Genomic DNA, 14,100 nt, shown 5'->3' with positions numbered 1-14,100 from the left:
CAGATCAGGAGGCGTCCCCCCAGCCAGTAAATGCCACCTGCCACCTGAGGGCACCTGCTGCGGGGCCCAGGGCGGGTTAAAAGCTTGTGGCATAGGGAAAGGCCAGTCGTGAGTCAGAGGCTACCGGAGCCTGGCCATCGGCAAGGAGACAGGCTGCTGGGAGGTCCTGCCAACAGAGGGTTGCATCCCGGGGATTCTGCTTTTAAGCTGGTAAGCGCAAGGGGAGGTGTTACTAGCGATAGGGGAGAAATTCAGCTTTGTTTGCATTTCGGTGAGAACCTAATTTGAACTTCCAGAAGCAATAGGCAAACCAAAACCTTTGAAATTTGCACTTCTCCAAATTCTGTGACATGGCTCTGCAACCAAAGAGCGTGTGTACAATTGCACGTGCTAATGAAAATAACTTACCAAAATGCATTATATTGGGGGGGGGGGGGATGCTTGCAAAAATGTGCTTTATATGGAGTACAGTGGTGCCCCGCAAGACAAATGCCTCGCAAGACGGAAAACCCGCTAGACGAAAGGGTTTTCCGTTTTGGAGGTGCTTTGCAAAACGAATTTCCTATGGGCTTGCTTCGCAAGACGAAAATGTCTTGCGAGTTCCTGCGGGGTTTTTTTCCTCCCCCCCTTTTTTCCAAGCCGCTAAGCCGCTTATCAGCTGATCCTAAGCCGCTAAGCCGCTTAACAGCTGATCCGCTAAGCCGCTTAACAGCTGATCCGCTAAGCCGCTTAACAGCTGATCCGCTAAGCCGCTAAACCGCTTATCAGCTGATCCGCTGAGCCCGCTAAGCCACTAATAGCGCTAATAGCGCTAATCTGCTAAGCCGCTAATGGTCTTGCTTCGCAAGACGAAAAAACCGCAAGACGAAGAGACTCGCGGAACGGATTCTTTTCGTCTTGCGAGGCACCACTGTAATTCCCACTAAAATGCTGACAATTTTCCTGGCAGATAATAATCCAGTGGTACCTCGGGTTACAGACACTTGAGGTTACAGATGCTTCAGGTTACAGACCCCGCTAACCCAGAAATAGTACCTCGGGTTAAGAACTTTGCTTCAGGTTGAGAACAGAAATCACACAGCCGCGCGGCTAAAGTGGTACCTCAGGTTAAGAACAGTTTCAGGTTAAGTACGGACCTCCGGAACGAATGAAGTATTTAACCCGAGGTACCACTGTATATTGAGGGACGCGGGTGGCGCTGTGGGTAAAACCTCAGTGCCTAGGACGTGCCGATCACATGGTCGGCAGTTCGAATCCCCGCGGCGGGGTGCGCTCCCGTCGTTCGGTCCCAGCGCCTGCCAACCTAGCACTTCGAAAGCACCTCCGGGTGCAAGTAGATAAATAGGGACCGCTTACCAGCGGGAAGGTAAATGGCGTTCTGTGTGCTGCGCTGGCTCACCAGATGCAGCTTGTCACGCTGGCCACGTGACCCGGAAGTGTCTGCGGACAGCGCTGGCTCCCGGCCTATAGAGTGAGATGAGCACACAACCCTAGAGTCTGTCAAGACTGGCCCGTACGGGCAGGGGTACCTTTACCTTTACCTTTTTACCACTGTATATACTATGTCAAGAATGAAACTTGAATGTCTCCCTCACCCCACTTTTTCTGTTCCTGTTTTTCTATTTCTCCATTTCTCTTCTCTCTCTCTCTCCCTCTCTCCCCACCTCTCTTTCCCCGTCAACCCCATATTACCTACAACAAAAAAATTGTTTCAAACTGACTGCAGTTGGCTTCTATGAAGGACTCTACAATTTGAAACAGAGACAATGAATGTACCTTTGTTACTTATGGAAAACCTTTCATTAAAAACATATGGGGGGGAGGGAGATATGACACGGATTGGCAGTGTTTCTCCAGGGATTCAGGCAAGGAATCTCTCTTGGCCCTAACTGGAGATGCTGGGAACTGAACCTGGGACTTTCTGAACGCAAAGTTGGTTCTCTAGCACTGAGCTACAGCTCTCCCCCTGCATATCATTGTGCCAGGAATTTTTTTTTCTCTTGCTCAGCTTCTGCACATCAGGATGCTGTTTCAAGGTGTGCAGGAGCAAGATGGAGAGCAAATTTGGCAACACATCCGCTCTGCCTCTGAGCTTCAGCCCTTCCCGCATGCTTTTCCACTGAGTCACGGCACCTCGTGATCTTAGGAACTGCCGCCTTACAAACTCCCACAAAGCTGCCACAAGCGGCGCTCTCTACAGACAGTTTTCAAAGCCCTCCCTTGACTTGGTGCCCAAGCTATGCCAAAGTTTTTATTGGTGTGGTTTTTTTTGGGGGGGGGGACTCCTAGGAGTGTTTTGGGGGGGAAAGACTCCTAGGAGTGTTTGATTTGTAATAATAATAATAATTTTTATTTATTTATTTATTTATTTATATCCCACCCTCCCCAGCCGAAGCCGGGCTCAGAGCGGCTAACAACAGTAAAATAATACAGCATTCTAAAATCAATTCATTATAAAATCAGTTCAGCTCAACTTGATGGCAACCATTGGGCTAGAGTTCTGTGAAGAATTACCAAAGGAGAGAGTCAGGCACAACACAGAGCACAACTACTTTATAACATGGTCACAGGACATCCAGAAACAATTATTCTGATATGAAACTGTGCCACACTGAAATGTTCAAATGTTTATTTGATTGTCCTTGAATCTTCCTGCCGCACTTGCCGTCCTCCCCGCCACACCCTTTGAGAACCGCTGCCTTAGACCATGCAAAGGATGCAGCTGTGGCTCAAGAAGGGAAAATGTCTGGAGCCTCCTGAGCTATCCAGTCCAATGCAAGTCAAGAAAGTCCTCCTGATGATTCTGGATAACAAATGTTTGGTTCTCCGCCCTCCGCAGGACGGATCCTCGAGAGGTCTCCAGCCACACTCCACTCTGCTTGTGACAATGGCAGGCGTGAGGCAGCTGGCTGTTGCATTGCTCCTTGTCTCTGCTGGTAAGTGCAAAGTGCAGGCACAGCGAGGGGTGGGGTGGAACCAGTGGCCTCGGGGTGGTGCTGGACCACAGCTCCCATCAGCCCCAGGCAGCCTGGCCAGTGATCAGGAATGATGGAAGTTTCTAATCAGAGGTTGGGTGGCCATCTGCCATGGATGCTTTAGCTGAGATTCCTGCATTGCAGGGGGTTGAACTAGATGACCCTTGGGGTCCCTTCCAACTCTACGATTCTGTGATGGGGTTGTGGCCCAGCAACATCTGGAGGGTTACAGGTTCCTCACCCTGGATTGGAGCAGATAAGGAGCCCCCCCCTCCGCAAAGTGTAAGGACTGAGGAGCAAAACCCTGGCTAGATATATATCTATATAAGTTCTGGAAATGCTCTGCAAAAAGCAATTGTAAAGCTCACAATGGAAAAATATCATTGAGTTGCGATTTCAGCTCTGCAGCGCCATCTGGTGTCAAAATGTTATAACACATTTTGACTAATGTACATCTGAGTCCCCTCTTTTCTCCAGCTCTTTCTCTCTCGATCCCCTACAGCAGGGGTGACCAACTCCCAAGAGACTGCAATCTACTCACAGAGTTAAAAACTGGCAGTGATCGACCCCATTTTGTGGGGTTCAGGTCAAAGATCTTGAGCTTTTTTTAGGGAAGCCAAAGTTGTTGAGGTTCTTTGGGGGGAGCCACTGATCTGCCAGTGATCTACCACAAATGTCCACTGATCTACTGGTAGATCACAATCTACCTGTTGGACATGCCTGCCCTACAGCAAAAAGCATCCTGGAACCACCTGATCCAGTAAAGATTCCATAAAAATGGCTAAAAAGAAGGTAGGGCCTGAAGCCTGATTGTTCCCTCCCTGTTCCTCAGAGTCTCCAACCCTACTTTAAATAATTTACTGATTGGAATAGAGGGACAGTGTCACATAGTGGTTAGGGCGTTGGGCCTAGGACATGGGAGATCAGGCTTCAAATCCCCACTCAGCTCAGAAGCTCATTAGGTGAGCTTGGGCAAGACAACTCTCAACCTAACCTACCTCACAGGGTTGTTGTTGTTGTCGTGCAGAGAATACAGAGATGCAGAGAACCATGTATGCCCCTTGGAGCTGCTTGGAGGAAAAGTAGGATATAATGCAATAATAATGTTGATGTGTTTTTGCAGTGTGCACCCAAGATGACGAGGGAAGGATCATTGGAGGCTATCCCTGCCTCCCCCATTCTCAGCCCTGGCAAGCATACCTGACTGGCACATACACTTGCGGGGGGACTTTGATCGCTGACTCCTGGGTAGTCACTGCTGCGCACTGCTATGGTGGGTGAGTCTGACCATGCACCGGAAATAGTCTTCTGCTGAGTCCGATTGGCCCATCTAGACCTGCCCAGATGACTGGGTGCAGACAGGGGCGAATGAAGGCGTTGTGACACCCGGGGCAGGGCATCACTACATAGGGCGCATGTGCGGTGTCGCTACGTACGACGCATGCACTGTACGTAGCGACGCCACACATGCGCTGTACATAGCAGTTTGCCAGCAGCGGCGCTCCAGCGCCATACGGACGGAGCTGGGATCCCTCCATTGCCACTACAGCCACAAACAGAGGGATCCCACCACCATCTGTACGCCGCTTGAGCGGCGCTGGCAGCAAACCGCTATGTACAGCGCATGTGAGCCATTGTTACATACAGCACATATGTGTGACACCGCACATACGCTGTACATAGCGGTTTGCTGCTGGCACCGGGATCCTCTGCTTGCGGTTGCAGCCGCGAACGGAGGATCCACCACATGCAGCTGTGGCGGCGCAATGGCTGCTTGCACCGCCGTGAACCCACGCTGGGTGCCTTCTTGTCACCCTCCCATACATGGCACCTGGGGCGCACCGCATGCCCCCGTGTTGTGACGCCACTGGGTGCAGATCTCCAGGTACTCAGGGCAGATGTCTTACCCTGCCTTGCCACAACCCTGAAATTTCTTTAATGGAAGATGCTGGGGGATTGAACCTAGATCTCCTGTATGACAAGTAGCATGTGCTCTGTCACCAAGCTTTAATCCCAATCAAAGTGAGAAGAGGAAAGGGCAGCCATGTGCCCAGCTTGATAAGAGGACAGCCCTCAATTTGAAGGGCTGTCAGATAAGGGTGGGTGGCTCTGTCCGTTTCGGTTCTTTCTGTTTCTCTCCCCACCCCCACCCTCATCTTAAATTCAGTCCTCCACCTTTATGCAGCAATTTGCAGAAGGAAGGAAGGAAGGAAGGAAGGAAGGAAGGAAGGAAGGAAGGAAGGAAGGAAGGAAATAATGCTGCTGCCCTGGTCAGTGGTCAGGGATGATGGGAGTTGTAGTCCAGCAACATCTGGAAGGCCACAGGTTCCCCATCCCTGCCGCAAGGCTTCTTGCCATTCAAATCCTGCTGAATCAACCATGTGATGAAAAAGACATTGCTGAGAGCAAATGCAAAGCTTTTGCAAATAGGTCAGGCAAAGGGTTGTATTATACACAGATGAGCAATGCCATCTGGTGGAGTGATTTTTACATTGCAAATCGCTACATTATTATCAAAAGGCTTGCAATCCGCTGGGTTTGGAATATTTCATAGAAACATTGTGTACTGCAACTTGCTACGTATTTGAGTGATTTTCAGAAAGAAACCATTTTCCCACAAAGATGTTCAAAAGCAGCAATTTTTAAAAGTTCCTATATTTTATGATTTGGCTTCAGGATTTAGGGTGGTGACTTTTCCTTCCCTCTTTCTGCAATTTTCACTGGGACAGGAAGCAGTTGATGGTGGAAAAGAAGTCTCTCAAAGCCGGTTTTGAACTGGAAATAAAGCCCCAGTTGCTTTGCAGGCACAGATCTAATTTTTGTGGGTGAAGCTGTAGTGAACTATCTCCTGTATCAGTCTGCCTTGGCTTTATGAACAGCCTCAGCGGTTAGGACCAGCCCTACTGTTAGGCAGAGTGAGACGGCTGCCTTAGGCAGCAGATGCTTGGAGCACTGAGCAGTTGTGAGATGTGGGAAAGGCTGCATTTCCTAAGCAAGCATGCTGCCCTCAGGTGCACTCAGTTGCACCATTATGCAGTGGCAGCTCCCCGTCTTACTGCAACTAGGTGCAATGGAAGACACTGTCCTGGCACTAGATTTGAATGGCAGTCCTTCCACTTCTGTAGGTGGACTGGAGTGTGTGGGTGCCCCTTTGTCCTTTGTGTCAGGCAGCAAAGAGTCTTGGGCCCTGCCATCATCCTGAGCCACCTGGAGAGTGAGCATGAAACACGGGGCCTCTTCGGTGGTGGCACCATAATTCTGGAATAACCTGCCAACAGAATTCTTGCCATCATTTAAAATCTTCTTACCAACAGGCTTTTCATGCTCAATTGTAGTGCAATCTGGCTTGCAGTGTTTCAGACTTCTGCTTTTCATTTAATCTTTGCAATTTTATTTTATTTTTAATTGTTACATGCAACCTCCGTCTCTGAACAGTAATAAATCTCTGGGTTTGGTTTCCTTGGAAGGAAGGTCACTGAAGGTGGGTGGCATTAATAAGGGTTATTTACACACATATGAAGGATGGGGGCAAGATGGAAGGTTCCCAGCATTAGCACCCCATCAGATCCTGCTCCCATTTTAGGTATTGGGGGAGAGCACTGGGTTCTCGCAGAAAGCAAATCTGGCTTCTTAGTCTCCTTCTAGCCCAGTTCCAGGACAAGACTGCCAGGTTATTGTTGCTTCACATCCACACACCTTGGTGACCATATGTGGAAACAAAATCCATATCCAGAAATGGCTTTCTCCTTCCAGAAGAGCCCATCCATCTTCTCAGCAGGCCACTCTGCTACAGCCACCAAGGTACACATGCCATATATTTAAAGCACATTTAAAGAACTCCCCCTTCCCACAAATCCTGGGAACTGCAGTTTGTTAAGGGTGTTGGCACTTGTAGCTCTGCAAGGGGTAAACTACAGTTCCCAGAATTCTTTGGGGGGAATTAATGTGCTTTAACAAGAGACGCAGGTGGCGCTGTGGGTTAAACCACAGAGCCTAGGTCTTGCCGATCAGAAGGTCGGCAGTTCGAATCCCCGCGACGGGGTGAGCTCCCGTTGCTCGGTCCCTGCTCCTGCCAACCTAGCAGTTCGAAAGCACGTCAAAGTGCAAGTAGATAAATAGGTACCGCTCCGGCGGGAAGGTAAACGCCGTTTCCATGCGCTGCTCTGGTTCACCAGAAGCGGCTTAGTCATACTGCCCACATGACCCGGAAGCTGTACACCGGCTCCCTTGGCCAATAAAGCGAGATGAGCGCCGCAACCCCAGAGTCAGTCACGACTGGACCTAACGGTCAGGGGTCCCTTTACCTTTACCTAATGTGCTTTAAATGTACGGTTCGTGCACAGCCATAATCTCCAGCAGCCCTGCTGGCTCTGTTAAGTCTATTCAATCTTAAAATCAAGAATTACAGAGCTGTAAGGGATGCTTCAGACATTGCACGGACTGCACCCTATCCCATTCCCCTCCCAACGCACTTTAACACATATTGAGCCTATTGTGAAGCTACTCTGGGAGCTTTATGCTGCGAGCAGAAAAGCAGAGAGATAAATACGTTGAATGATTTACTGATGGCATACTCTGGTTATGAGCCAGGGACAGCATGTGCAGTGGTGCTCTCTGTACAAACCAGCTTCTCTTCTCTCCTTGTTGCCTAGCAATATAATCGTGCGGCTGGGGAAACACAACCTGGCGATCCGGGAAGAAGGGGAGCAGACCCGGAGGGTGGTCAGGTACTTCCGCCACCCACGTTTTGACCCCCGCACCCTCAACAATGACGTCATGATGCTGAAGCTGGAGAGGCCAGTCCCCTTCACGCAGAATCTACATCCTCTGGAGTTACCGAGAGGCTGCTCTGCCCCTGGGACGGAGTGCCTTGTTTCTGGCTGGGGCACCCTCACTACGCCACAAGGTACACGCACAAAAGAACCAACTCTTTTTGCTCACCTTTATTGCACAGCTGGGGAACCTCTGGGCCACCAGATGTAGCTGGACTACAGCTCCCCATCATCCCTAACCATTGGCTATTCTGGGCTAATGTAAGGTTGCCATTTGTCCTCATTTTCTAGGACACGTCCTCTTTTTCAGGTGTAAAATTTCAGTCCAGGTGGATTTTTTAAATTTTCCAAAACACGTCTGGCTATACTTTCTGGATGACACATAAGACACATAGCTGGTGCTTTCCTCTTCTCTTCTCCTGCTCCCCTAGGCAACATATCACAGCTTCTATAGCCTACATATAGTAGGGGTATTTAAAATGAGAGTCGTCATAGTCATCCTCTTTGTTGCTCTTCAGAATATGGCAACCCTAGCTGATGGGAATGGGATCCAGCAACATCTGGAGGGACAAAGGTTCTTCAGCCCTGCCTTAATGCGCAGGTTGCCAATGCGCTGCTCACAGGCCCATATGCAACTGCAGAGGCCTTCCCTGGTGCACAAAGTGGGGTGGGGGGATTAAATGTTGCACTATGCTGATCATTCAATCATTGCAAGCATCTCATGGAACAATCTCCCCTCCCTCTACATCCCGTTCTGTGGGTTCTCCCCCACCCCCAAAAAAACCTAGAGCCAATTTCCAGGGGCACATTGAGCAAGTGGTCTTCCTTGTGGGGGCTTCGACTGGTGGGACTCATTAGCTGAATCTTGCCCAGGGTCCCGACTTCCTGCTGAAATTAATTTTGAAAGAGGCCCCAAGCCTAATTGTTGTGTCTCTGTGTTGGAGGTCCTGGGAAATGCAGCTGGGGAGAGAAGATTCATTTTGCAGGAAGATGGCCCTTCATTAACCACACAAAACTACAAAAAACCACACACACTTTTCTACAGCCTAATTATTGGCAGGAAGAAGAGAAGGGGTGTGATGTGCATGTGTGTAGTATAATGGCAGTTTCTCCCATTTGCAAAAGTTTCCATGGCCCTGTAAAGGTTGGAGACCCCTTAGAGCTCCTCCAGACCATCTGCTTATACATCCCAATTTTCTTGCATAGTGTTTCCCGATTGGTAAGATCTCCTCATTCTTGAGAATTCATTCTGGTTTGTTTACAGGGTGGGTTATGCGTCAACAAGCATTCACCTCAATTTGCTGGCCAAGTGTTTACACATCTTCCCATTAACCATTTGTCCACCCCGTGCTTTTCAGTACATTGCCTGTCACTTTCCTAAATGCGAAAAGCATGGCTTTTTAAAGATAAGCGGATTTGTGTGTGCTAAAGCAACAGAAAGCTTTGATCCACTTTCACCGCGCAGACCTAAATTTTGGGCATGCGCTTGAACTAGTAGTGCAAAATAGTGATGGTCCACAGGCACCCTTTGTGCACAATCAGAAAATCACTCCGCCATTAAGCGTTGCAGATAATTTGGAAATTGAGCAGCTATTAAATGGGGAGCGGGTGGTGTTGTCTTTTCTACAGCCACTTTCCCAAACATCCTGCAATGTGGAAACGTCAGGATTATCAGCTCAGAGAGATGTTCAGCTTCTTATCCTAACAGCATCACGAATGGGATGGTTTGTGCTGGTGTACCAGAAGGTGGAGTGGACTCCTGTCAGGTAGGATGGAGACATGGCATTGCTACCAAAGGCCATCTAAAGAGAATTTTCTCCCACCTTCCATTCTTGCATGTTCTTATCCTCAGTGCCCATTCTTCTGTGTCATGCCTTGTCCTTGCCGATTGGGCTTGCTGATCGGAAGGTTGGCAGTTCGAATCCCCACGACAGGGTGAGCTCCCGTTGCTCTGTCCCAGCTCCTGCCAACCTAGCAGTTCGAAAGCACAACAGTGCAAGTTGATAAATAGGTACCGCTCCGGCGGGAAGGTAAACGGCATTTCCGTGCACTCTGGTTTCCGTCACGATGTTCCGTTGCACCAGAAGTGGTTTAGTCATGCTGGCCACATGACCCAGAAAGCTGTCTGTGGACGAACACTGGCTCCCTCGGTCTGAAAGCAAGATGAGCGCCGCAACCCTATAATCGCCTATGACTGGACTTAACCATCCAGGGGTCCTTTACCTTTTACCTTTTTACATTGTCCCCCCACCCTGGCCCTCCTGCTGATGCCATCCTTTTTTCTCTCTCTCCCATCCATTGTTGTGCAATTATCTATCCGGCTTGCTTTCCCCTGCATTTTATTCGCTGTGCATGCTTTCATGTCTTGTCAATGATGCCAACCAGGGCAGGACTTTGGGGCAGACACCTGGGCTCACATCTGAAGGGCAGCATGCTGGCCACTCATAGACTATGCTTATATTTAGTACCAGTAGTTTGCTGGCGCCCAGTGGGACTTGTGGGGTGGACCAGCAGTAGGTGGAGCCAGAGTCAATAACTGGCAGGACCACCACACACACATACCCCAACTGGATGCAAAGTAAGATGGCAGGCAGATGGGGGCCAGCTGAGGGTACCCTGGTGTTGGTGGGTGATGCTTCATTTGCCAGCCTGCCATAGCAATACCACGTTGTAACCAAGTGCCCTGCTCTGCTGCAATGCTGCCCCCTGTAGGCCAGATGGCTGCAATGCAATGTCAGGAACTGTGCTGCCTTTCACAGGGCGACTCTGGAGGGCCTCTCGTCTGCAATCAGCAGCTGGAGGGGATCGTCTCCTGGGGCTTGGAGAAATGTGCCCAGCCCAACCGGCCAGGGGTTTACAGCAGAGTATGCAAGTATGTCAACTGGATCCAACAAATCATGTGGAACAACTGATCCTGAGGAAAGAGCTCATCTTATCCACATTGGTGTTCCGGCAATAATAAACAATTACCTTTTTTGGTGCGGGGGTTTAAAGTCTCTCCGTGAATTCTGCAAATATATATATTCTGCAAGTATTACAGCCAGTGGTGGGTAGAACAGGATAGCTTCCCCTCTTTGAAATAAATGTATATATTGGCTCTGCTTGTTTCTCTCCTCTCCAGTGCAATGCTTTTAAAGCCCCCCACCAGCAACTTCTGGAACTAATTGCAGAATACTCAAGAGACCGCCATGGCTGGTTGGAAGTGTGTTACAAATGCATGAGAATGTAGGGTGTTCTTTCAGAAGCTATCACCAGTGGGAGGTATCATTTTACTGTGCTGCGAAGAACACACTGGTTAAAGCAAGTGTCTCCAACGTTTCCAAACCCAGGACCCACTTTTAGTCCAAGGATGCATTAGGGAACCCATTTCCCAACCTTTTCCAATACATTTGCATGGTGGTAGGGCTCCTGTGGGGACCCACCTCGGATCAGGCTGTGACCCACAAGTGCAGAGCTTTCCAAACTTTGCATGTTGGTGATGCACCTTTTTAGACAGGAATCATTCCACGACACAGTAATTCACTAGCAAACCGAAGGTTAAACTTAACTTTTTTTCCAAACCACGGGAGGAGCACAGGGAGCGTTTGCGCGACACATCTACACACTGCAGCCGACACACTATTGTGTAAAACACAAAGTTTGGAAAGCTCTGCACAAGTGGCTCCCACCCATCAGCTGAACCAGTGGGTTAAGGGACCAACAGAGAAAAGGTGACTCTTACGTACGGGTGTCAGAGGATTTTGACCCAGGCTAGATTTGCTGTGACTCCCCCAACTCACCATTCATATATTTAAAAAATATTAAATTTGTATTCCGTGATTCATCCAAACAGCTCCGGGTGGTTCACAGCATAAAAATACTAACAAAAGCACAAAATACATAAGAACAAAAACAAAACAAAACAATGCCACTCCCAACTGCCGTCCTCAGAATGAACCAAAAATCTGCCATCTAGTCCATTGAACTTAACAAGGTTAATTGTCCCCCCACCCCACCCCCCGGTGTTTTAAACAGTGCAAAGCTGCTTGGAGCAGCTTCAAAGTGCGGTACCTCTGCAGTGCAGGGTAAAAATACTTTTTAAGATGCTGTGGGAAGAAACTGCACTTCCTGTGTTATTCTATACACAAAGATCTCATAGAATCATAGAGTTGGAAGAGACCACAAGGGCCATCGAGTCCAACCCCCTGCCTCCACTCCTTATTTGCATGTGTGTGTTTATGACTGTTTAGATGTGTGAATTTTTAAAAAAGGATTTCCCTGGAATTCTCTTTTATAAATCCACAGATCTAGGACAAGTCGTAAGTCCACCTGCATTTCCAGGACAAGGAGGAATCATTCATCCCTCAGCTTATGAGGGTGACGTAGACATGTTGGTCCTGTATATTTGCCTAAACACACTCTTGTGTTTAAACCCTCACTTCATGCAATACCAGCAGTTCATTTCCTTTTAATATCTCAATTAATAGCCCTTCCTACACTAGGGCTTAGGTTCACCAAGATTTTAATTTTTGTTTTGTTTTTTAGGCCTGTGGGCATATTTGTATTTTTGTGCAAGTGTTGTGGGTACCACCTTCCCAACAGGGACCAAAAAAAAAAAAAAAAAAGGTGCACCAACTTCATGGGTAAAAGCTGTAATTAATCTGAGCCACGAAAAGCACACAGAGCTGGAAGAGGAAATGAGAAAGAGTGCCACTCTTCCAACTTCCTGCTTTCAGCTCTATGTACTTTTCAAGGGAGGAAAAGGTCGGCACCATCTCATGGACAAGGAGGCAATGAGAGGTGGTAACTCAAGAGGCTTCACAGAGGTGCCAGAAGACCTCAAGGGCACCATTGACGACCCTGGCTTAGAGCACATTTCAGAATATTTTGGAATATTAGACAACTCCTCTTTTAGACAGTTGTCTCCCAGAAATATCTCGTACCAGAAATATCGTGTGGTTGCCTTGGGTGGCTGCCACTAGGAAGAAAAAGCAACCATTATTTAATTCTAACTCCCAAGGGGTCGTTTTTTTCTTGGCGTTCTATCAATTGTCACCAGTAGTAGGCAGATTGTGGTGCACAAAGAAGCTTGTTCAACCTCAGAATTCCTCCCAGTGTGCTACTCCATTTGCTGGGTTCCAGACTTACGTGGGTGGAGCTGTGGTCTAAACCACAGAGCCTAGGGCTTGCTGATCAGGTCGGCAGTTCTAATCCCCGCGACGGGGTGAGCTCCCGTTGCTCGGTCCCTGCTCCTGCCAACCTAGCAGTTCGAAAGCACCTCAGAGTGCAAGTAGATAAATAGGTACCGCTCCGGCGGGAAGGTAAATGGCGTTTCTGTGCGCTGCTCTGGTTCGCCAGAAGCGGCTTAGTCATGCTAGCCACATGACCTGGAAGCTGTACGCCGGCTCCCTTGGCCAGTAAAGCGAGATGAGCGCCACAACCCCAGAGTAGTTCGCGACTGGACCTAACGGTGAGGGGTCCTTTTACCTTTACCTTTTAGACTTACCACACAAAACACACACTGCTAGCCCCATATGATGACAAGGCTTTGGGGCCCACTTTGCAACTGGGAAGACCAGTCAGCCAACTGGTGTTCTCCCTTTCTCCACAACTGTCCTTGAACAGAGAAAGCTGATGCAAACAAATTGCACACTCCTGAGGGGCGGCAACTGCGATTAGTTTTGTTGCGGTGGGTGGGTAAGTGGGAGAAAGAGTGCCCACACGGCTAAGAAGTGTGTATAATATGTAAGTTTGTGTGTGCCAAGTACAGCCTACTTTGTCAGATGCATCTAACAACGTGCATTCTAGTCTACAAAGCTTAATAAATCTGTTAAGTCTTTAGATCACCCCCCAAAAAGACAGACAAAAAGTCACACACACCCAAAGTCACCTCAAATGTAAAGGATGTTGTGTTGGCCCACAAGAAACATTCCTAAATCCATTAGGGCAAAACCCTTATTAAGCACCAAAAACATCACAAACTAGACCCAGGCCAATTCCCCATTACCCCCACCCCCAACACAGAGGATGCACTGCTGCAGCCAGTCAGTGAAATTTACTTCTTTTTAATCAGTGTAAATTCATTTGACTGACTTATGATACTGCCAGTTTACTGGCAATCAGCAGAGCAATCTGCTTTCAAGTTGAACCTGCTCTATACGCCTAAAGATTATGACAGCTGCCTCATTTCCACTTTCAGCTAACTACTGCCCTGATTTCTAAGATTGTGTTTACCAGAATGAGAGCAAGAAACATGCTTCCCGCCCCCCCCTTTAAATAAAACCTGAGATTTATAAGGACATCACAAAAGCTCAGAACAATACACAAACTCAAGCCCAGCCGGACACTTGACACACTGGATGAAAGAGAGCATT

At 48.5% G+C, this 14,100-nt stretch overlaps 1 protein-coding gene across 1 annotated transcript; it reads left to right on the top strand.

The window, feature by feature from the left end:
• Positions 1-170: 170 nt before the first annotated feature.
• LOC308591326 (trypsin-like) lies at positions 171-10,883 on the top strand. The gene is made up of 6 exons (XM_081202061.1): positions 171-210; positions 2,840-2,936; positions 4,099-4,252; positions 7,628-7,881; positions 9,377-9,513; positions 10,507-10,883. Exons 2-6 carry the CDS (start codon positions 2,888-2,890, stop codon positions 10,657-10,659), a joined length of 747 nt encoding a protein of 248 aa, XP_081058187.1. The 5' UTR covers positions 171-210; positions 2,840-2,887; the 3' UTR covers positions 10,660-10,883.
• The last annotated feature ends 3,217 nt before the right edge of the window (positions 10,884-14,100 follow it).

The sequence above is a fragment of the Podarcis bocagei genome (genome assembly GCF_964188305.1).
Source record: "Podarcis bocagei genome assembly, chromosome: 7".
NCBI classification, from domain to species: Eukaryota; Metazoa; Chordata; class Lepidosauria; order Squamata; family Lacertidae; genus Podarcis; species Podarcis bocagei.
Note: the sequence above shows the minus strand (reverse complement) of the source record. Positions and strands in the feature narration are given on the sequence as shown.